This window comes from Apostichopus japonicus, chromosome 8 (genome assembly GCF_037975245.1).
Source record: "Apostichopus japonicus isolate 1M-3 chromosome 8, ASM3797524v1, whole genome shotgun sequence".
In the NCBI taxonomy this organism is placed as follows: Eukaryota; Metazoa; Echinodermata; class Holothuroidea; order Aspidochirotida; family Stichopodidae; genus Apostichopus; species Apostichopus japonicus.
Window position 1 is genome coordinate 24,360,386 of NC_092568.1, and position 24,899 is coordinate 24,385,284.

The window sequence follows — 24,899 nt, forward strand, 5'->3', positions numbered from 1 at the left end:
ACTTTGGAGCCTTTCCTAGTTTTATATATAAGTCTGTTTCCGACAGTGTCTTCGAGAACCACATTGGAGCCCAGAGAGTAAGGGGACAATAACTTTAACATTTTTGTATATTATAGCCTATATTATAAAATCGGAATACATTGTTAATTCTTCATGCTCATATTTCACCCTCCCCCATCGACCCCTGGCCTGGCTTGTAGCCAGGTATTTTAAGTTCTTGGAACCAACACTTTAAAGTAGAACGATAGTGACAGAAAAAAAATCTCTCATTTTCATATATAATGTAGTTTATATGTTACCAAGCAACATATTTTTTTAATTTTCCAAATAGCACACCGGAAAGTTATAAAAAAGGGAATTGAAACATCGTTTTTTCGTCTCCGTAATTTAGGATTTTGCAAACACTGCAACGACCTTGAACAGCTCTCAGGTCAGTGAATGACGTCACTGTGATGATCTTTTCTGTTGTGAACTGTTCAGTACGGAGCTGTGCGTGCATTTCGTGTCAGCATAACTGTTATTTTCCGGCGTAATGTTTAAGACATAAATAGATAATGAATATCATGGTGTTTCTTGATGTCTTCACCACGTGTTTACAAGTTGTTTTTTACGAAATTTGCGGCGATTTCGCAACGATTTTCCAATATCTGATGAGGTAACTCGCAAGCTGACCCAAAGTAACGTAAATCTCAAGATCACGATTTTGGCGGGTTTTATACAGAGTGATGTATGAATGTGTTCACTTACCAGTCAAACTGGCACAATAACAATAGTGATGATAGTCTCAAACGTAGTTTAGTATAACATCCGAAAGAAAATCCAAAGTTCTAAACAAAGTAGATTCGCTTGTATGCACTAGGCCTACTGTAAAACATAAACGTTCCTTGTTCCGTGCGTCATTAAATCCAACAGAATGGTTTCACTGAGCTTGAAATACAACCGCATTTGAACTCAATCGAGTAGTTAGTCTAGCTCGAACAATTTTCTCACTACATGCAATGCCTATTGCGTTTATTCACATGCATGCCTCGTGGTTTGGGCTTCAGGAGGAATCGTATTCTAGCCCAACTTCACGTAGGTCCGCAAACGGTACTTTCACACTGTGCAAACATAAGTGACAGTGTGCGCTCGTAAGTAATACTTACACGATGTTTTGTTTCGCTCGAGCATACATACATTTCCTATTCGTATTACATTTAAAGTGGTTTGGAGGGTATGAACACATCTCTGCCCATAAAAACTCTGCCTAAGCGACGTCCATGCCCCAATTGAAATTTGCACGTGGATTCTCTCCTCACATAGTCATTAGGTTGTTCACGTCTGACATGTCTTCCAGTTCCAACACTTACTGTTGCATTTATCGGGATATATATAAATAATGAGGCATAAAAGCATCAATCTTTCAAACTTTTTTTTACTTTAGTGACCTTGCCACACGCAAATTTCAATTTGGCCCGAGATGGCTCTATGACCGATTATTCCGTAATTTACATTGGGGCAGTCGGCTTCCCTAAAACGACAAGAAAAAGCAGGAACAATAACACCTTATTAAAATTAGACCGTTAAATGTCTCACGCAGTGTATCAAATCTCCTCTCTGGTTTAGGTTGTTTGTCGAGTCCAATGTAGAGTAGGTTGCAACTAAACTTACACACTAAGTGCACACTGCTGAAGTACACTACGCCGAGCTCACTTTGTTATCATCACAATGACGTCACATGTCACTGTAGATCACGTGATCATCATATCGCTGTTCGCGAAAAGCCCAATTTTTGTTTAAAAAATCAACGAGTTTAGGAATTTTTTTTAAGCCTTTCCCAACATCGGATTGACTTGAATTTTCACATGTGTAATATGGAAACCAACTAGAATACTCTTGAATAAAATCGTATTTTTTCGTCGATGCTGAAAAATCACTATCGTTCATCTTTAAAGGAGGGGCACATTACTTGTGTCGTGAGATAAAAGCAACTTTTTGTGCACATTATGGTGGTACAGATGGGGAGGGAACCCGTATAGTTTGCCCTGGGGGTTACTTCCCCTGATGCACCCCTATCGTCAGGGTTGTGTATATACAACATTCAGCTATGCTCTACTGTACTGTAATATGCGGTTCAGTGAACCCCCACTGCATATAGCTGACACTTTACCATTCATAGCACCTTCAATTTTTTTTCATGACATGACCACCTTGATTTTAGCAAGCCTGTCCATTCCAAGCCTCTCAGATCCTACGATAATCTTTGCATGCAGAAGGTATTGAGATCTTAAATTGGTTTAATTTTGACCCCGTTTCGTAATATATGCATTTCTTTTCATACATACACACAACTTCCATATACCACGACGGAGAAAAAATAAATATTCGGAATGTTTTTTTGTTTTTTTTTGGCATATTTCCTAAGAGAACTTGCTTCTAACGGATTGATATCGACTCCATGTGGGGTATGCCCCTTAATAATTAGTGTACCATAAACATGCATTGAAGGTTTTCAAATGAGTAATTAACGAGTTTGATTCAACTGTCAACAATTTTCTCTCCCAGATACTTTGATGATACATTAGGAGAAATCAAATGAAAAGGCCACATGTTTTGAACTTATTCTTCGAAGTGCTTCAATTAACTTCATTATTATCGTTAACACATGAATTGTTAGTTACGGTGCTGCCTTTTTGTTTTCATGTGTTTCCTCTTAAAATTAAGTTTCTGTGTCAATGATATTTCAGTTTCTGAGGGTTTGGAGGAAGGTAAGCTACTTTTAACTAAGTGAACCTGTATCGCGAAGATATGACTTTTTTGTGATATTTTATAAAAGCATCTTGCAACAGCACAAGGGAGGATGTCATCAGGTCAATTCAGTTGATTTTTTTTTTTTAAATATTTCTCAATCATTTATCCACAGAAGAAAAAAATATTTAGGCCTATTCAGAAAAGATGCTTTTTTTTTATGAAATTCTAAATTAGGGGCAAGTTCTAAGTATATGAGCAATATATTGAGATGGGGGTTCAACTGGCGGTGTGAAATATGTTTCTCTTGAATATAATTTTTATACATTGTTTGTCAACAAAAATCTTTTTAAATGAATGGTTTTCATTACAGAGTTGAAACCACGGATATATATTTGCTCTGAGAAGACTCGGAGCCGTATCCACATATATTAATTTCTGTGGCCGTGCGCCGACAAGAAAAAGATGGCGCTAGAACAATATCATACCCAGAGCCGTATATTTACAGAATGCATGGAAGAAGACATACGTGATTTTTCTTTCCGGACTTTTATTGTGTTATAATATATTGCAGTAGTTACAAGTCATGAGTTGTTTTTGTATAAACACCGTCTAACAATTGAAAAGGAACCCAAATTGATAACGAGGATATAAGATTTGGTGTTTGCATCCTGTTTGTGGAAATCGCACAGGCACCGAAACATATTGAAAATTTGGGTTTATTTCATTCAGTTGCATCCGGGTTCCAGTCGATAATCCCCCACCCCGACCTCAGTAGGTTTAGTTTAGCGTTCAATCAAGAGGGAGCAGTAGTCCCCACGAAGGACTCTATCCAACTAAATAAAGAGAGAAACCTTAAAATCGAGCTTAAGTTAAATTTTTCATTTTACCTACAACATTCACCAGGTGTCGATACCACAACGGACCAATTATCCCATTCATACGTAACTTTGGAACTTTAAACTTAAAACTCTTTTCCAGAAAATCTTTGCCTTTTGAAAAGTAAGGATTGCAAGCACCTTGCGTTTAGATCTCATTGTAGACATAATTCACAATATGCATCAGAATACACTATATGGCGTCTAAAGTTTTTTCTGTGGGGAGGGGGAGGGGCTTACCCCCGGATCGCACTTGTCACAGATTTCAACGAGAACATGGACCCACTCAAATAAATTGAGATGGACTTTCAAGAAATTCATTATGAGTGACGATGGGGTGGGGGAGGGGGGGGGTACGCTTTTCGTATTTCTTCTTCACTGGTGGTAAATTAAGAGTTTCGTGCTCTGTCATGCTCTGTCTTCCCCATGGTTTGGGTGTATACAACCCCAAGATTCCCTCGTGTTATGTCTGACACGATTAGTTTAGTGTAGTTTAGTTTAGTTTAGTTTAGTTTAGTTTAGTTTAGTTTAGTTTAGTTTAGTTTAGTTTAGTTTAGTTTAGTTTAGTTTAGTTTAGTTTAGTTTAGTTTAGTTTAGTTTAGTTTAGTTTAGTTTAGTTTAGTTTAGTAGAAAAAAAAAGGATCAGGAGGGACACTCAAGTCCCCTTCAAGGACCCTGTAGGAGAGGGGGAAAAACTGAAGACACAAACACTCAGACCCGATTACAATGCTTAAAGTGCTTGTTGACACTACTTGCAAGTACAACTTTCTCAGGAAAACCGTTCCACTCATTCACAACCCTATTAGAAAAAAAAGTTATGCCGAATATTAATCCTACTTAATGACTTTTGGAGTTTAAGACAATGACCTCTGGTACAACTACTATAAGCAAACATGGAAAAGTCGGTAAAGGATAAATTGTCAAAACCATACACAGTCTTGAAAACCTGAATCAAGTCCCCATGTCCCACGTCCCCATTGATGACTGCCTGGCCGTTTTGATATAGCGAATTTTGGTAACAAACAAGTCTTGCGTTGCGTAATCTATCAACTTATTTCTGGCTGTCGCACTGATGCTGCAAGAAATCCCAGAGGTTTCTGACAGTGAGAGCTCCGAAATATTCACCTGGAACATAAATGACGAGAGTCAAATCATGACATTGTAGACCGGTATCATGATTCGTGCCATAACCAAACGGAGGTTAGTGTCTTCCTCAAGTCAATTGTAACGGCCGTTCCAGTCAAAGCCTATGTTAAACAAGGCTTCTACCACACATAAGCCAACTTAAGCCTACACTAAGGTAATAGTCATATCAATAGCCCACTAGTAACAGTAAAACCAGTTTTCATTATTAGAACTACCATAGCCTATCCACCTTGACCACTTAAACTAGGATAGTAAAACTAAGATGGGAAAGTTAGACAGTAAAACCGTGGCTTAAATTTTAAATGAACTAATTTGTGTAAGCTACCTCTTCATAAAAAGACAGCTATGTTAGGCACACTACTATAGTACTACTGTCACTGTTACAGGGTTGCTTTCCACTTCTCATTATACATTACAGTACAAGCTAAATGGTCAGCATTAAGATACCTCTATTACTGTCTGTAGCTGAAAGCTATGGTCCATTAAAGTTTGCCATATTTTCTTACATTGAAAATTATTAAAATAAAGTGATAGGTGTTAAAAGAAAAAAATTCTGGTGTTAAAAAGTATCTGTTTCAATTATTGGGTTACAGAGACTAACCAGGATTGCCAGACAATTAGCAAAAACTCTGTGGGAAAAAATGCTTACATTTGACCAAAACAACTTGCAATCCATTGACCAAATGTGAGTTAACAATATTGATACATGATGTCACTAAGCATTGCCATTTTATTATTTGCTTAAATGTCTCTAAACTGCTTACTTGATTTGTACTGAATTTGTCTACTTACTCTATTTAATTGGACTTCCATCATCTTCTACAGTTCTTAAAGCAAATAGCTTCACAGAAGCATAAATTTGGACTTATTCTGCATCTTCTATGACCAAAAAGTAGCTGGTGACCTTTCCAAGCTAGATTGAACTTTATTCCACATTGACTCAACTTGCTTTCATGATCTGATCAAAGTCAATGAAATTATTTCTTTTCACCCAAAAGGTCACAATTACCGAATAAAAATAACCCTTACCATTTTTATAATAAAAATGTCAGCTTCTCGATAGATTTGCTGTGAATGTGTGGTAGGTATAGGACATGCTAAATAAAAATGATTTGTGGTTTCTTTAAAAAGCAATATATGCTGTCTCAACATTTTAAACATCTGTGATAGCATCAATACAACAAGCAGATGAAATAGTTCTATGTTTGTGTATTTGATGTCAAGAAAAATTTTGCTGCAAGAACAACAATCTTCTTTAAATATTAGTATATATACTGAGCTGTCCCATTGTATACCTTATCCATAGCTCTTTATGCCTTGTTGTTCTCACTTTAATCAAAACACAAGCAGAAAGATGTATTTAAGTAAGTAAACACTCATTCATTTAAATTAGAAGACTGCAAATAGTTATCTCAACAATAGAAAATATGAAGAAAAAAAATATATATAAATAAAGAAGGAAAGAATGAGTCTCCATCGAGGGTCAGAACTTGACACAAGGTTGTTAAAGGAGTTAAATCAGTTTCTATGCAGTTGATATTATACAGAACTAAAGGAATGGAAATTAGCTACAGTATGTAGAACCAATGGTTGTAGCATCGGTCTGCAATTGTGAGTAAATTTCGTTTTCGTTATATTTTCATTAGTGTTGCCATCTTGCCGACCATTCATCAGGCATCCAAGAGATTGATTCCATATGTAGCTGCTTCAACAGACAGCGAGCCAAGTGTCGCAGAAGAACCAGTTAGTGCAAACCAAGACATCCTTCTAACGGACAGCTGTGTTAAGGTAAATGTAACTGGAGATTGTATTGCCTTTGCCTTTCATTGGGAATCTAGACAAAGTGAATGAGGGCTTTGAAGTAAAACTGCTCACCACTCATGCCAAGCACCCATGATGATATCAGATGCTGTAACCTGCATACACTGGAGTACAATCTTCCAAAATGTAGTGCTTCTTTTATTTTGCAAGTTTTGTGCTTCTTGAAGTAGTGATTATGTCTGTGCTTCTACTGAAAATTATTGTCCAAATGATAAGACATTGACACAAATACTATACTCAGTGAGTCCAGTTCATGGTTTCCCACCTTCCTGGTAAACCAAACAAGCTTATGCAGATAGTATAAGTAAAACTCACAACAAATATGATGAAATAATTGATTTTCAACCTGATATACTCATATGTATATGTTACTTATTTAACAGAGACTGAAAGATGTAGCAGGGGCTAGTGGTACTTTTCTGCGGATTACAGTGGAAGGGGGTGGCTGCTCTGGTTTCCAGTACAAATTTGACCTGGATGAAAAGATGAATGAGGAAGACAGGTTAGTTTCTGAAGAAGGAAAAGATTATTGAACATTGTAAATGTTAGTTTATCACATGATGCATCAACATACATGACTGTGTAATACTCAGCGTGTCCTGAATAGTAACATGCTTTAGGCGTTTGAACCTGTTCCAATTCCTACTGAATAATAGGTCAAAGGTTATCTTAAGAAGGTCTCTTCTTTCCCAAGGATATTCCTTCTTTGTTTTAATAGCCATATCTGTGCTTGTTAATGGCACTGAACAAAATGTTCACTGCTCCACACTTCCCTGTCGGTAAAGCAAATAGTGGTAACCAGAAAAAGACTCACAAAGGTAACCAGATTGCTGTAGACATGCTAGAGTGACAGTGGCTGTAAGGAAACAACTTGACAAGTTAATAATAACATAAGGATGTATATTGGGCAACTGAACTATAAAATATTGAATGTCCCATTAAAATGCAGCAATGTTACTTGTCCCCTTATTTGGAATTGTGTTGCAAATGGCAGATGTGTCCTACAGATGAAGAAAACCCTTTTGTTGAAGACAGAATAAGACAAACAAACGAATGAATGAAATACATTAAGCAATCTGAATGTTAAATGCAGCTCAATCTGCTGTACATATCTTTCATTCTGGGTTGGTCAGGTGATAGTTATACTGGCTTTTAATAGGAGAAGTGATGAATGGTCGTTTTTGCTATGATTATTCTTCTTCCTTTAATTTTTCAACAGAGTTTTTGAGAAAGAAGGTGCGAAGGTTGTTATTGACGAAATATCGTTAGATTTCATCAAAGGCTCAACCATAGACTATCATACAGAGCTGATAAGGGCAGCCTTTCGCATCATCAACAACCCTAAAGCGGAGAACGGATGTTCCTGCGGGGCTTCATTTGCATTCAAGTTATGACCTGCTGACAATCACCCGCTCATGAGTCATATATATTGGTATGAGGAAGAATGGATGCTTCTTGTATGTTTATCTATTCAATTATCAAGACGTATTCTGTGTGTATTATGGTACTGATGTGCTGTTCGCACTTTCCCACCCCATACTGTAATGAGGACACTGGGTTGTGGGAGAAGTGACGGTGGTGGTTTAGTGTAAGCTCCATGAAGAGAAGAGGTACATGTGGTTTAAGCATAGTGAGTTACCAGCAGTGGTGCGCAATTAATCATTACAGAGTGGAATAACATGAATTGCATAACTTTAAATTACAAAACATACTAAACCCTGTTACCATGGAAAATATGTATATTAATAGCATACCAATACTGCCATATTCACATGCCACAGCCATGCATGACTAACCCTGGGGTAACCTAGCATTTCTTTGTGACCAAAACAGGATGTAGCATGTGAATGGCCCTTTAGTGTTAGTATTGATGGTAAAGCCTTTCAGTACCAGTGAAACCAGTGTATAATGAACACTAGCAGATTGAAGAAATTTATGAATGAAAGTTCATAAGTAAGGCTCCAACAACCTTCATTAATAATCAATACTGGTTTCGATGTCATTGTCCTTTCTCTTTATGAACTGCAGGGTTAAAAATCTGTTGTATAAGCAATGGATGTTAGTTATACCTTACATTTATTGACAGTATTAAAATATAAATCAAACTCAATGGGATTAAATTGGCTGGTCCTTATTTGGTTTTATAAAGGTCCAGCTAGTCATGCTTTTACAAGGTTGTTCCACACAGAGATGCTTTATCGGATGAAATAGTGTATTTCTTTGAGTGAATCATCACAACTGCCTGATTCAAACTCTATATCCTGTATGTTTCTGTTGAACTGATGATATCCAATGTGAAAAGGGATGCAGATGATGATGATGATGGCATATATGGTTTGAGTCTTCTCAAAGACATCCTACCACTCTTATGGCTCTTATCACTATGTCCCCTGCTGGAAAAACAAAATCTGACAAAACTACTCTATGTAATTGATTTTTTATAAATCTGTAAAGGATTTGATGTAGGTGGGGCACTTACATGATGTACACACTGAAGCTGCCACTCCCCCCCCCCCTCTCCCAACCCCTTCATACTTACACATCATATTTTAGGTCAATTTCACTGAAGTTTTTGCTCAAAGATTGGTATTCATACTATCAGTTTGTTTGACATTTGCAAAAGTGCATGATGTGTTCATGATAACATGATGTTTTGATATGTTACAATATTCAAGGATGAAAGTAAGGATTGAATGTAGAGGAAATATCGCATGTATAAAAGATGAAGTTAATAAATTAATATATGGAAGTGCAATTGAATTTAAGGTCGTTCTGTGCTTATTCTTTTGTGATTTGTGTCAAAACAATTTTATTTTTTAGCTCATCTTTGTTTTTATTAGAGAAACATTTCTGCCCTCTTATTTTCATATATTTGATTGTGTTGTTTGACCAGTATTACACAACCATATTCCAATAAGCAGGTCTGACTAATTCATTGATCTGTAATAGGTTGGCTAAAATTGTGATTAGCCAATTAATGACAGTAACTCCCCTGTCCCCAAATCAATGCCCATAACTTTAAAAGACTGGGAAAGTACCATGACAGTTGAGACTGGGATGATCATAGGTATTACATTTGATCTATGAATGCACATAGTTGGAGGGATCTCCAATCTTTTCCAGTGTTCTGCTCTTCAGTTTTCCCCTCGTGGTTGCGAAATTATTTACTTCAAACTGTTGCCAATTCCCATCGTTTTCTCCACTGCCACAGATCTTGTTCGTTAATAATAGTTATTCCAAATTTTGATGGTTGGGTGTTTACTCGCTACCAACCTGTGGTTCGTTTCCATGGTTTGAGGAAACTTGGACGCCAAAAGGGGTTTTCCCTGACCTTGCCCTCGTTCATATCCCTCCAGGCCAGAGCTCTCATTGCAGAACATCTGCTGTACCGCCACCATCAGTAACCAAACTAACAAAATGGCCGCTTCGGAGGGAGGTGGCAAAGAAGAGGTAAAGCAGCAATTTAACACCAGAGAAGGGGTGTACAAGCTGATGCGACTTTCTGAATACTCGAAACCAACCAGGCTCACATATAATTCTCAAAATCATTTACCAGTGAAAGTTTCGTTCATTAGCCTCGACGACGGTGATGTTTGCAACGACATGATCTTTTTCAACATCGGCCGAGAGCTATACTTCTATCCGTACAAAGGTGTACGAAAGGTACTGAACGTGTTTTAACACTGGTGTACAATACGAGGAAGCTTAATGTTAATTGTGTGCATAGCCTAGGCCTAGTATAACGGCTACAATGGTTCTGTGTGCATGTACTACTGCTAGCCTACCTTTCACTACTACACTACAAGAAGGAATTGCTATGTTTCAGGCATCTTAAGCTTGTGATATGTACATGTTTCATTGCTCGTAGCATAGTATGTACCATTGTTTAGCTATCACCTAAAGTTAGGGTAGCATAATAAATTGAACGATGGATTGAAACTAACAAGCTTTAATAATACTTAATACTAGGCCCAATTTATTAACATTATTTACTATTTATGCTTACCGACTTCACTGAAAGTTTCATGAGCAACAATGTAACTAAGAACAATATAAAGAAAAAAGATAAACACTTCTGTTTAATTTGGTAGAGGCTTAGACTAGGGGTACATGTTATTATTAAAAGCAAAATAACGTGAATACTGTCACTTGGCTAACACTCACCCAGTATGATTCCATTAGAAATATAATGTATCTCCACAGGGAAGTATGGGAAATGTCTCCTAACCTCTTAAAATGTTAAGTCCTAGAAGGAAATCATTTTTAATTTTTGCAAAATATGCCCTCTATATTTTCTAGGACTTTTGGTCACCCTGTGATCCTGTGATAAGACTGTGCACCTGCTTTAAAATATGAGAAACGAAAACTGTTTCTTCTCCACTAAATAGACCTCAACAGCTCGTGAATACAAGCAGCGACCTTCATTTGAGTGCACTCATGTATTTATCCATCACGAAACATTGACTATGACTAGGTGCCATAACCAGTATCTAGTGTTGATCAATACATATTTTTATAATAAATGACTGGACCTCCAATGAGGCTCACATATAAATAAGTCCTCATGTTTAAACTTAATCCAGATGGTGTAAAGTAATGAATTACTGTTCGTATATGATTAGGCCTCATGTGAGTAATAATGTCAGCAATCAGGGGGTTAAACTCTCTTTTGAAGAATTAGTGTTTGATGGTATATGTTATGTTGAATATAAGTTCATGTACAATATGCCTGTGTGTTCTTAGGCACAAGAAAGCATATTTTTGGCCTTAAAACCTTAGACAAACCACTGCAGTCAAACTAGGTTTTGTACTAATATCAACACAAGTTTACAATCATTACGGGTCATGTCTTGTTTCTGCCAGTTTCAAATTTCAGATATATATGTATGTATGTATTGTATTTTATTTGCTTATTGGCTTATCAAAGCCGCAAGCTGACGTAAGTCAGTCTCTTAGATTCATCTTAAACGTCCATGATTATGAATTGTCAATTGTCAACAACTCTGTAACTGGACGAAATACATTAATCTTGGAGTGACTCGAACTGGGGACCTAATGATTGGAAGGCACAGGTGTTAACCACTGAGCTAGCACTCCGTATTATATATTATTCAATAATATTATATATTCAATTCATATTATATATTCAAGTCAATTTAATTCAATTTAATTTCTCATATTTTCATACAGAAGAAAACATAACACACATGACAAAGTACAGAAAACTAGCATAATATGAAGGACACTAGAGAACAAATGCTGTTTATGGGCTGGTGACCGTATAATCACACATTGTACATTGCGTGCATTGTATTCCAACATGTATCAAGTGTGCATATTGTGATCTGTACATGTGCATATTGTTCAGCCTGAAGGAACTTAGGAACAAGTAACACTCTAGTGATAAATACCTTGCTTTATTACATACTCTTCATGCAGCTAAATTCCTTGATGTGTTTCAAACACTGATAATCAAGTCGCCTATGATTTTTTGTGTTCCCATGACTAATTCAAACGAAATATCATAACTATCTATATAGTTAGTAAGGGTGTTATGGTATTGTTTTGGATACAGGATTTCACATCCATTACTGGATGTGGAATCATGATAAGTCAGATCTAAACGTCTGTGTACGTGCGTGCCAAATGCATTTAAGCATGTTACTCACAGAAACTATGTCGATATGTGCAATTCCCTGGGGCAAGGGACAACAGCACAACTCCTTGTTAAGCAATTTTGTGAATGAGTATACAGTAGTTGAATTGGGTTCCTTGTTTGGCCGCAACAGAAATTTCACTTCAGTTTGTTGCATCTCCTCAGTTCAAAGGTCGTGTTAATACCTGAATTTGAATGTATACTACCAGATGCTGGAACTTGTTGCCCAAATTTAGTCTCTAAAATTTGTAAATATTGGTTGATTGTAGAATTTGCCTGGTATTGGTATTTTCTATAATTAGCAAATGCACATTGTTCCGGTGACAAAGAGGAATTAAATCCATTTTCAGCAAGTCCATGTTTTGAAATGAAGTACACATTAGCCCCTTGTTTTAAATGATTTCAAAAGCTGAAGTACTTCAATGTGGATTTCCCATTATCTGAGATGGTAACAAATTTGGAGTGCCTACTAAACCCAATCAATACCTTCATTTTGAGAATAAGACATGCAAATATTCCAAGCAGTTGAATCATTGACATTTTACTTTTAGGGCAGCATTCGTCTAGCAGAATTGTCTCTCTGCTGCACTTTGTTATCATGTCTAGTCTAATGCAATGTTCCATAGGAACGCTTTAAACTCTTTCGGCTCTCGAAAAGAAGAAAGGAAAGGAGAACAAGAAGAAGAAGAAAAAGGTGTCAGGTGGACATTAGTCTTTGCAATTGATAGCTCAGTTCTATCCCAGTTTTCATATGCAAAGTTGTCTTGGCATTTTATTTTTAAAATGTTGTCAGTCTGTCCTACTGTACATCATCCATCTGCTTCCATCTGTTGAAAGTAACTGTCTGTTTTTGCCTACCCTATGTTTAAGTTTAGCTATTTTCAGTCTTATCGTTTTTTCCCACAAAAATGTTCCCTACAATGAAGAATAAGAATGGCTGTCGGGTTTTGTATAAACAATAGCTATATTAGCACTGTGACATCCTTACCAAACAAGTCTTCAAAATCATGGACTGTAAACTTAGTTTTCTTTAGCTCTGTAGTTTTGGTTTTTTGGCCTTATAGTTCATAGGTATAGCCTTTCTCGTTACTTCTGGTAACTTTGAAGATCTTTGTTTACTATTTAGTGTGAAACATGCAGTGAAGTCATCAATTTGTTGGAATTGTAGCAAAGTTTCTTCTTCTTTTCCTTACTGTTAAGCTCTGTTTCCCAATCCTTGGCATTTTGTATTTACTGTAGCTTACAGTGTTGCAGATGGAGTGCTGTGTGCTGATATTTATGAGCTCATCTTGATTTAAATACTGTAGATCTGTATACTGTGTACATATCCCTGCATGGAGACACTTGTACAGATATGGTGGTGTATGCATTACCTCACACTGGGAATTATCTGTAAATTGAAGTGCAGTAACTCAAACAATTTTATCAGCTAATATCATCAGACTTTGAACAAACCGAGGGCTCTTACAATCGTTCGCTGGATGTAACTCTTTGACAGCGTATACGGGGAGATATAGCAGCAGAAAGTGGATGTGAACTGTAGGTCCTAGAAATGGGTTGTTCAAACACATGTCAAAACACATGATATGCATGTGAGTAAACACAATGTCATGCAGTGTCAAAATATGACCGTGGGGATGGGTACTTCAGTGCTCAGCTGAAGCTGTTCACAATCACAGTCTCTGTATTTATGAAGTGAATATTGGCTCACCATATATCCAAGCATCTCATGGAGGTGAGAAAGACAGACAACTTCAGAATATGCATTAATGGTGTCATCATTTACATTATTTTCCATTTCAAGTGAGCATTATAAAGTTTTGTAAAATATACTAACTGTATATATCTACAAACGCTTGTAACTGTACTTGTGCAGTACACCTTGTGAACATGATACTCAACTTTTGAACCTTCCAAATTTGCACAAAATTTAACAATTCAAATGAACGTTAGAAGGCCTCAAATTGTCCTGAACCTGTACATATACACAGAACTTCAGAAATGTGCAGGTTGTACTCATAAACTGACTCAACTTCAAGTGAGCATTACAAGGTCAATATACTGTTTAAACAGGCTTTTACACACATCCTTAGAAATTTAGAACGCCATTGATGCCTGTGAGACATGGTGCTGATGATACATCAGCAGCAAATACTGTCCAATATTTGTTCATCTTAAATATAGCACACCTTTATATCACTGATTTGAATACATACTTTAAAGTGGATAGGGCAACAAACAGCCTCAAGCAAAAGTCAATTTCAAAATTTTGGTCTACTTTGTTGTCCTTTTTTAAAGAAAACCCCATCTCCTTTGCTTTGATTGATTTTCTAACTTGGTAAATGAAAAAATCAGAAATATGATGACCACATAATTGTCAGGTCAGTACCCACATGCACATTATGACTAAAAGCTAAAAAAAAAAATTCAATTCAAATCTCTATAAATTGACACAGTGTGTGCAGCTTAATGGCTTGGTAGAAAGAAATGGCTTTTCTTAGAGCATGAGAGCATGCCTCCCCCTCCCCCTTACTGTTGACTGCTATTGTATGTGGGATGTGTGACACAAGAAACCATGTTGGATTTGTTACGAAAAAAATCTCAGCCAAAACGGGAAGATCCTGGTATCCTGGTATAACTCCCAACCCTTCTTTGACCATACACAAAAGTTCAAAGTGGTTATCAGCACAACCATGTAGTCTCTATATTTCTCAGAATGCCCCATTGATGTCTGTGAAAGACTCCCACCCACTCATACACGGGAGTCACTTGCTGCATCCCCAGTGTCACCTCTCCTGCTACAAAAACGTTCATTGATTTTATATAATTTTCCCTCCTCCCACTACTTTGACAATCCTATGTAAGACACAATCCCATTCCCCTACGTATATGGCTGATGTCCTCCAGTACCTACTGTATGCCCTTCACTCAGGGCTGTCAAAACTTCCTAGCTATGCCAATACCAGTGTAACTTTTGGTATTTGTACATGCTTCTCTGTCTTCTCTCAAGCCACCAAAACCCATCATTCTACTGTACTTTGACCAGAACAGATACAGTACATTAATATACTTAATGATATTTTTACATAAATGCTCAAGTTGAAACCAAAAGATGAATTACTACAGCGAAGTACTTACTGCGTAATGAGAGTTCATGAAACACACAATTACATTTGATGCGAACTCATATCAAGGTGGTTTTGTGATTTGACTAAGGAAAGAGTACAGTAAGTACATTGTATGTGTCTCATCATTAAAATTGTTAAATTTATAGAATTTTTACATTTTGGCAGTGCTCATCGTATGTCATCTCTCCAAGTAAACAATCCTGCCACTCAGGTTGGGAAGCTCTCTCTCTACATTTGATATTTACACAACACTTTACTCATTGATGTGGAAGTCCAGTTAGATGTTTTGTTGGACTATTATAGTTTCAATAAACTTGAAAGCAGTAGCACATCTCATTCACGGGCATCTAACATTGTCTTAAAACCTTAAATGACATTTCAAGTAGTCAATGCAGATATGGCTGTATGCAGAACATTTCCATTGGACTGCAAGATAAACACAAGGTTCCAGTAGTCTGTGATAACAATTGTAAAGATAACACACTAGTTACTGGTTTTTCAGTATTGTGGTCGGTAGACATTAGTGATGATGAAGCCATGTGATGCATCAAGTGCTTGCTTGTAACTGATGGGGTCAAAGTGTGTCTTGTTAATGAACTTCAATTATGACATTAAAGGGACCATTTCAATGAAACATATTTGGAGGGGATGTTGTACTTAGTATATGTCACATCGTATGTCATAATGTCACAGCTCATAGGGACCATCCATCTCATAGTGACAAATCTAACAATACTGTAGTGTATGTCACATGACAACCATACGACAGCTGTTGCCATGGAATCTTCTGTTCCTTGCGTTCTTTTTTTAGCATCCCATAACTGCAACTTAAAAGTGACTTGATATTTAATCCAATTCAAAATTAAGTTATTGAAGAACAGGTTAAATGCAAGGAGTGAAAATCAGCAGGAATAATGCAGTGGTTCTTCCGTCCTAGTTCTCAGTAGCTGTTTCTTTAGTGTTATTAGTGTCACCACTGTACAGAAAACTTCCTGGAGATGTGCCTAGCATGGAGCGTTCAAGCTATTGGCAGAGGAGTACAACATATATGTATAATTTTGCATGATTTTCAGGTAGATTTGTCCTTCAAGCGAAGGCATATATTGATATTACTGACAAGCACTTTGGCTGTTTACCGATATAACTAAATATACTAAAATAGTCAGAACTGTACATTAAAAGATTCTTTGCCCTAAGCTTACCATATTTTAGGCCACCATAGAAAAAACACTACTTTCTGGATCATTTTGTGATTGTGATACTGGTTGTTATAGCCATACCAAGAACTAAAACATTGTTGAGAAAGTATTGGGCAAAGTAATGTTGGAAATGGCCATTGAAAGAAAAGAGTTGATTAGGGCACTCATTAGGGCACTCATAGGGCAGACATGAAATTTATTCCAGGATATCTCCCAAACAGAGCAAGATTTTAATTAGCTGTGTGGGGGAGTTGTTCATTACAAATGTCATGTATAATTAAGGTTAAGTATGATTGTTGAAATATTGTCTCCTTTAATACCCTGTTACATTAAATACAATTATAGAATACAACGCATAATGATAATGAATGGTGTGTGACCAATTTAAACACTAAATGTAAACAAAAAATGTTCTTTTTGCCAGTGCCTTGTGTACAGTCTTACAGTATACAAAGATGCCAAAAACATGTTTTACTCAGGTGCTGTGTTTTTTATGCACTGCATAAGTGGAAATTTGAGAGAGTATTAATGAGTGGTTTTTGCACGAGTAATGTGATACTGTGAATTTGGAATACAATGTTTCTAAAGATTGAATGGAGTGGGTTTCTAAAACATTATATATATAATTAAAGCAAAGAGGGGGAAAAAAATAAATAAATAATGTAGTGACTTCATCCTTGCCAGATTTTCTGGTTTGTGAAACACCAATTTGGTCTCTTTGGTTCACCAATATTTTTACCTGTGAAGTTGTGAGCATGTTATTAATGTGACAGTGGACTCTTTAGTGGATTTTTTATATAGTGCTTTATACCAGCGATATGTCTCAGAGCGCTTTAAGGCCCGGTCACACTACAGCGATATTTTATCGGAATACGGTCCGATATTTCCGATTTTAGGCCGAAGAGTGAGGTTTGTGGTAGTGAATGTAATGAATGCAGTGGAATATTCGAATACCTACTCCAAATCTGAGGGGTTCTGGAACGGACTACATTCTGAAGTGACGTCACATCGAAAAACGATAAAAATCGGAAGAGAAATCAGATAGCTATCCGATAAAAGGAAACGGAGTCAATATCAAAAGTTAGGAGAGGGCTATTCCACATCGGAATGGCTCAACAGATAGCAAATCAGGTCCTTTATCACTGTGGCTAGAAGACCCGAACGAAAAACAGGCTGTTTCGATTCCTCCGGGAAAATCAGATAGTATTCCGATAAAAAATCGGTATAGTGTGACCGGGCCTTTACAGACGTTATATTACACCTGGTCAATGATAACCTGTCCCAGAGACAATCCCACCAGTCGGCAGCAGTTATATACTGCGCCCAATGACAAGTTACCTCACAGGTACCCATTTAACCCCTGGGTGGAGAGACGCAAGTGAGATAAAGCATTTTGCCCAAGGACACAACGTAATGAACTAGGCAGGAATCAAACCAGCAATCCTTGGATCACGGGTCCGACATCTTAGCCAATTGGCCACAACGCTTTCTTGTTCTCATGTGCTGTTTTATCTAAGCAAAATTCAAACTATCCCTATTCCCTAACTAGGCCGATAATGAGGTTGAGTGAAATAAATGTCCTCCTTTTTAAGCTACAAAGCTACTACTTTATAAGTTTCTGTATTGTCTCTGCAATGTAGCCTTAAGTTGGCTCATTCAATAAACTCATTTTGGTTTATCAAGCTATAGCCTTTTTGTATGCCTACATTAATGCAACATATATACTACAAATTTGTATGGATTCCATGAATAATATTTTGTCAGTCAAAAAACGCTCGTAACTTTGAGTTTGCATGAAAAACACCATGCTACCTTGTTCAACACAGTACAAAGTCAACAAACTAAGGAAAGAATTACCTGGCCGATGATGTGCTCTTTGGTATTTGTTTTTTTTCCCTCCCCCTTCTTCTCTTTGAAATAGCAATGTACACACTGACCTATGGATGCTTTCTTTAGTTCTTCCTGCTAAAATTTGAAATGGAAACTTGTTCATGTGTATTATTGAAGGAATTTACATTTCTACATAACCATAATAATCAACCTGGTTTTAATGCTATCTCCCATTTAATGAAATGTTAACTCATAATTTTGTATTATTAGCATTGCATTGGATCTAAATATTTTGTGACCTAGAGGTTTACCTAGTACTGTATATATTTACTTTTTCTGTATAATAGATAATACAGGCATATAGTTATGGATTGGTAATGAAGGACATTGTTATGGTATTGTGGTGTTTCAATGTTATATTGAAAATTAACAAAGGCCAATGGAGAATGGATTGCCTGGAAGTTCTATGAGTGTATAGTTGTATTAACATGGCACTGCCATTCAATGAAATCAGGCTGTGTGCTGATTGTGCCTATTCACCCAACTCTGTAAAACACACATTTGGTCTTATCTGAAGTCTAATACAGTGGTGGACTTTGAACCCCCTAAAACAAAATTAACCATCACCTTAGTAATCAGGAGGCCATTTTCTATGTGTATAGAAGTTTAATGAAATATATATATATATTATTAAAAAAATCTCTTTTCAGTAGTTTTGTGTGTGTTTGGTTTCGGACACTGTTTTCTTTTGTCTTTCCTTGTTGTATGCTTTAACAATTTCTCTCCTGTTTTTCTGCTTTGACTTTGTTTTTTCCACCACTCTTCCACACTCTATCTCTGTTTTCAATTCAGTTTTATTTTTGAGCAAAACCGCTGCTCAGATTACGATCAGTTGAAACACTGCAGCGAGTATATTTTGTGACTATACAGAGTAATGTTAGAGTTACCCACTTGTATGTTAGTGTGTGCTCAAGTCATACTGTTCTTGCCAGCAGTCGAATGAAATTAACACTAGCGGAGAGTTTATGGAGGATGATGGAGAGGAAAATGGAGTATGATGAAGAGGAAGAAAGAGAGAAAGAGTACTGTAATGGTAGACAGCTCATTCTTTGGAGTTCTTGTGAGCTCACTGGAAATGCAAAGGGAAATTCATATATAATTCAGTAGCAGATTGGAAAGAAGTGAAGCTCTGTTACCATACTACGTGTAACATCACAATCCTCATTCATCAAGCAGATTTTAGTTTCTGTGTTATTCTTAGTTTTTAATGTTTTTTTTTCTTTTCGAATCAGAAAGGTCAACTTTCATGAAGAAGAAAATGGTTTAACATAAAGGTAGATCTTCACAGAGCCATTATGAAACAGTCTCTCACAAAATGTGTGGTCAAGAGCTTAATTTCTTCCAAGGATATTGAAGATTTCTTTCTTTCCCTCTCCATTAGTCCATGTTTAGGTTCTTTCTAACCTTTAAATTATATATTTATGCTCATTTTTAGTAGCTTGTTAAATAATTGTATACAAGAATATAGGCCAAGTCTTAGCTAATTCCTGCGTTTCGTATGGGATATTCAGAGACCTTAAAGTGCTGTTTTTTGGGGGGTTAAAGAGGCTTTTCACAATTTGAAATATTACTTACTGTAGTTGAGTATCATCATGGAAAATATCTTATGCAAAGTTTAGCTTCATTGACCATTAATTAACGATTTCCCATATAAGATTGCAACATTTCTAATTCTTAATATTAATTAACTTAGATACAAAATGTCCCATATAAATACTAAATACTAACTAATGATTCTGGTTTAATTTGGCTATATGCCACGCCTACATTACACATATATTTAAAAAATATGAAATTGAATAATTGACTTTAGTCTTTTAGCTTCAATTATGACACCAAACATTTGCTGATAAAACTAAAATGAAAATTTTTCAACTAGGGGGACTTAGATCTGCCCTATACCAGAACTAGAGACAATTACATATTCACTGAGAAACTATATTAAACAAAAAGCTTCTAAAGGGAAATAGGTCAGTAAAACATTAACAGAAGCATCAATGAACATAGTGTTACTCACATGGTATATAGAATAAAGAGCCTTTAAGGTGGCATACTATACAACAAAAACTGTAGGCAAGAAAATTAATGACATAACATACAGTAGATCAAAATACAACCATGGATGCAATATTGACTTGAAGTTGTGTTATGTTTCACAACCCTGCTGCTGAATGCTGTTCACATAATGGAGAAAGCTGTGGTTACTACTAGTGAACTCCACTTGTGCTGGTATAGTGTGGGAATGTATGTACGTATTTAGTGTGACACACACACCCAAACAGTTGTTTTGAAACTACATCCAATTAGCGGTTTCCTGATGGTACTGTATTCTTCTCATGAATGTATCCAGGGACTGTGTGTAGTTGCAGTGAAGGGTTATATTGGTACCAGCTATTAAATGACTTCAGGAGACGTGATTCCTATAGCTGGTGAAATCTGCTATTAAAAGCCGTACTTGTGTGTGTGTGTTGACATTGCCACTGTCTGCTGGTACCATAGTGGATTGTAAAAGTGACATGACAACAATATCTGTCTCTTTGGGTGGACACTAAGAACAGATCCTAGATCTTAAAAAGGAGTGTGTGTGATCCTTTGGTCTTTGAAGCAGAGTCCCATTGGTTGGCCCTCCTCCCCCTCCCACCCCTTCCCCCCCCCCCGAAAAAAAAATGGGCATTAAATTTTGCATTGTGATTAATATTTAGGTTTATAATTCAATTAAAAAGAAAGGTTTTGTTAATTACTACTTTTAGTTATTTCTGTCGTAGTTAAAAAAAAAGGGATTTGGGGGGGCGATGGGAGGGGGGGTGAGAGGGTTGTTTAATCCTGGGATGCTTGCCTGCTACTAGTTAGATTACAGAGGTGTAGTCATTAGTATGTAACTCTCATATCAATTTGGTGAGCATCACACACACCAAGTTTCAACCCAATACTAAAAGTACCTTTAATTAGGATATCGAGAGATGAGGGGTGTTTGTCTGCTGCAAGTGAGTCAATGATTTATTGCTTGTAAAACTTTATAATACAATATACACGTAGGTAGATGAAGGGATACAGTATGTAAACAATTTCTGGGGGGTTACTATGTGGCCAATCAGGTGTAGTACTTATGGCTTGGAAGTTCCAATGGTATCCAAGCTGACTAGACACACTTGTGATATAAAATCAAAGTAGAAGTTACAGCACCAGTAGGCAAAGTGGGGCTGGCGGGTCGAATGCGACCCCTGGGTAAATTTTCTGAGGCCTGTGGCGTATTCAAAACCTTATTGATGAAGAAACATGACATATTTATATACTTGGGAGAATTTGATGTTGAGGCCCATAGGGCCCCCATATCATAGTATATATATTTATATATAATGGATGGACAATGTCAACATAAATTCTGATCTTTCAGAGCTCTATAATATATAATGTAATATTACCTATTCATGGGAGTATGTACCGTATTTCCTTCAGATTTGTGGTCTTGTCAATTGGGTACAAAACTCCCCTGTGGCCTGCAAGATCTATTTTGCGCCCACCTCTGAGTATTAAACATTCTTTAATCAATTTACAGTGGTATCCTCCCCTTGTTGCTTGCTTTCTTTAACATTTCCTTGATAGCTCTCGAATAGGATCACAAAGTACTCTAGTGTGCATGTCACTATGTATTAACTGAATGGATACGTGTGCTGTGGTAATTGAACTTTGTGCAGACAGGTAACAGGATATTAATTTTTAATGTATATGAAAGCATAAGCATTTAGAAGGTATTGTCTATATCCATGTTGACAACAAATATCTGTTACGAGGTCAACCAGCTTGTGATATGATACAGTATATCAGTTAGAATAAAACATAATTTTCTGGATTTAAGTTGTTACTTCTTGTACTTGAACACCTTAAATAGGGTTATCATAAATGTTGGCCTATTCAACCCAAAGTTTCTAAAATGTTGAAATAAATGTCATTCATGTTGTTGAAACATAAGCATTTTACTAACAGCCTCAGATTAGTTCTCTGCACCCAGACCTCCTTTTTCTTAAATTTAACACTACTGTACTCATCATAAGAACTTTCTTAGTCCTTGTGCAGCTTTTAGCGTACTAAAATGTGTAACAATATTGTCTGTATTCTAAAAAAAAATTATTATTACATGGGATGGCCTTTTATCTTACTTTGGTTTGTATACTGTAGTTCTTCATTATCCATCCAATCAGCTTATATCTGTCAGTTCTTCAGAGATACACGTTTCTCTTTTAGTTATTCAGAGATACACGTTTCTCTTTTAGATTTTATTTGGTGGTAACACTACTCTGTAGCTACGACTGCTTCTCTTACTTTGGTTTGTATACTGTAGTTCTTCATTATCCATCCAATCAGCTGATATCTGTCAGTTCTTCAGAGATACACGTTTCTCTTTTAGTTATTCAGAGATACACGTTTCTCTTTTAGCTTTTATTTGGTGGTAACACTACTCTGTAGCTACGACTGCTTCTCTGTACCCTCTGACCAATCTGTCCTTGACCCCACAACATGTCATGTGACAAGGAGGATGTTGATAAACTTTTAGTCATATTACCTCAATTTTACGTGTTCAGTATACATTGCCTATTCCTTCCCAAGTTCCCAAATGAACTTAAATTTACTTTGCTTCCTTGCTTACTCACAACATCAGCTCTATAAACTGTAATCTTTGAGTAGGCACATAACAGACTACTATTCAGCACGTAACAGTTGCACTTTGAAATAATGAACATGTCTGTGGTGGTCACAAATCTGCCAGTAGTACACATTATTATAAACAAATACTGTATCTTACAGTACCAGTTAATGATTTGAACCGATGGAGAATTACTCATTGTATGTGATCGTATACATCATACAAAGTATTAATGACATGCTGAGTGAAATAATACATTATTAAAGAACTGTTTAATACACAAAAGTCTATTGTTATGGTAGTGCCCAGTAGCTCATAGCTATGGTACTGAATGGTGTGAATAAACATATAACCTGTACAAGTTTATTGTATGAACCAGTTGAGCATTACTCAGTCATTGTACGTAACTATACAAGTTCAATGCTATGATGAGTGTTACTACAAGATGATAGTAACCAGGTGACATACAAGTACATTTTACTAGTAGTGCAATAGTAGCTACTAGCTATGGTGGTTTAATATTAAAGGTGTATATAAATATATATCTCTTGTACAAGTTTGATATTTTTGATATATTTTAGTTTTAACCCTGTCAGTAGCTAAAACTAAAGAACAGTGTAGGATACTTTAAGAATTTACAATTGAACAAAGTGGTGTTCTCATGATCAGAAGCCATTTAGAATAATGGCTCATTGCATACATGCCGTACATATATGAGCTTAATTACAAAGTTCAATCATGCAGTGACTGTCATTATATTATCAGAAATATTATAAGTAAGAAGGACTAAGTATGGTTGTACTTAGTAACATCTTGTATTTAATGTATGGATACAGGAATAGTTGCAATTTTCATTGATCAATTGTACTAAATCTCATTGCCGGGAACTATTTTGAAAAAGTACTTAAAATGTAGTTGTTAATGGTCGAGGTCAAAGGTCAATGTAGATCCATTCCATCATAGGTAGAAGAGATGAGATCTGCAACTCCATGGATTCCCATCTGGTTATATATTGTAATGTACACTGTTACACCAGGCCACTTTCAATGTTGCGTCTAAATTTCAAGCATCTTATTCAGTTTCAGTGATGTATAGGTTTAAAACAATTAATTGGACCATATGTGCAGTGGTTTGTTCACAGCAAGCTTTAAAAGTCATCAACTTGAGAGAATCTGCTGGTAATTCAATCAAACATAACTAAAAATTAGGGAATACTTGATGCAAGCATTCAGAATTTAACCAGGTATAGATTTGTTCCAGATGGTTTGTTGATCACAGTTAATCAAGCTTTGTTGCACAAAATAGAAGTAAAGGATAAAACCCTGTCTAATGGTTAAACCATACAATGCTAAATATGAATGTATGCTTACGTACTGCCTTAGTACAGAATCTCTTCGAGCAAACTTGGATATTAATCTTTCTTTAGTTTCAGCTTGTTTAATGTTTAATTTCTTTCTTTTATTTTATAGGCAGCAGATTTAACCAAACCATCAGATAAACGGACGTACAAAGGCAGCACATTGCCAACATGTCACGACTTCAATCAACTCACAGCTAGCCCTAAAGGAGTGTATCTAATCGTTGGATTCTCGGCTGGTCAAGTCCAGCTCATCGATCCAATTGGACGAGAGATCAGCAAGATATTTAACGAGGAGGTAAAAGAGGCTTCCATATTAGTTGGTGTAAATCATTCTAGTGATTGTAAACTCTGAGGAGTAAGAGAGAGAGAGCGAGAGATGGAGAGAGAGAGGTTGGAGAGATTTACGGTGGAGCACAGACCATCAAGTCCATTTCATTGTTGCCTGGGGATAT

At 36.5% G+C, this 24,899-nt stretch overlaps 2 protein-coding genes across 4 annotated transcripts in view; both read left to right on the forward strand.

Moving 5' to 3' along the window:
* The first annotated feature begins 4,624 nt into the window (after positions 1-4,624).
* On the forward strand, positions 4,625-9,332 carry LOC139971186 (iron-sulfur cluster assembly 2 homolog, mitochondrial-like). The gene is made up of 4 exons (XM_071977439.1): positions 4,625-4,805; positions 6,398-6,539; positions 6,956-7,074; positions 7,792-9,332. Exons 1-4 carry the CDS (start codon positions 4,780-4,782, stop codon positions 7,964-7,966), a joined length of 462 nt encoding a protein of 153 aa, XP_071833540.1. The 5' UTR covers positions 4,625-4,779; the 3' UTR covers positions 7,967-9,332.
* Positions 9,333-9,962: 630 nt separating this feature from the next.
* The window catches only part of LOC139971169 (WD repeat-containing protein 20-like), a 34,202-nt gene continuing 19,265 nt past the window's right edge, over positions 9,963-24,899 (forward strand). For all 3 annotated transcript variants that reach the window (XM_071977410.1, XM_071977409.1, XM_071977411.1), the window contains exons 1-2: positions 9,963-10,235; positions 24,557-24,742. In XM_071977410.1, the coding sequence (XP_071833511.1) occupies positions 9,990-10,235; positions 24,557-24,742 (432 nt within the window). In that variant the 5' untranslated portion in view covers positions 9,963-9,989. The remainder of the gene's footprint in view (positions 10,236-24,556; positions 24,743-24,899) is intronic.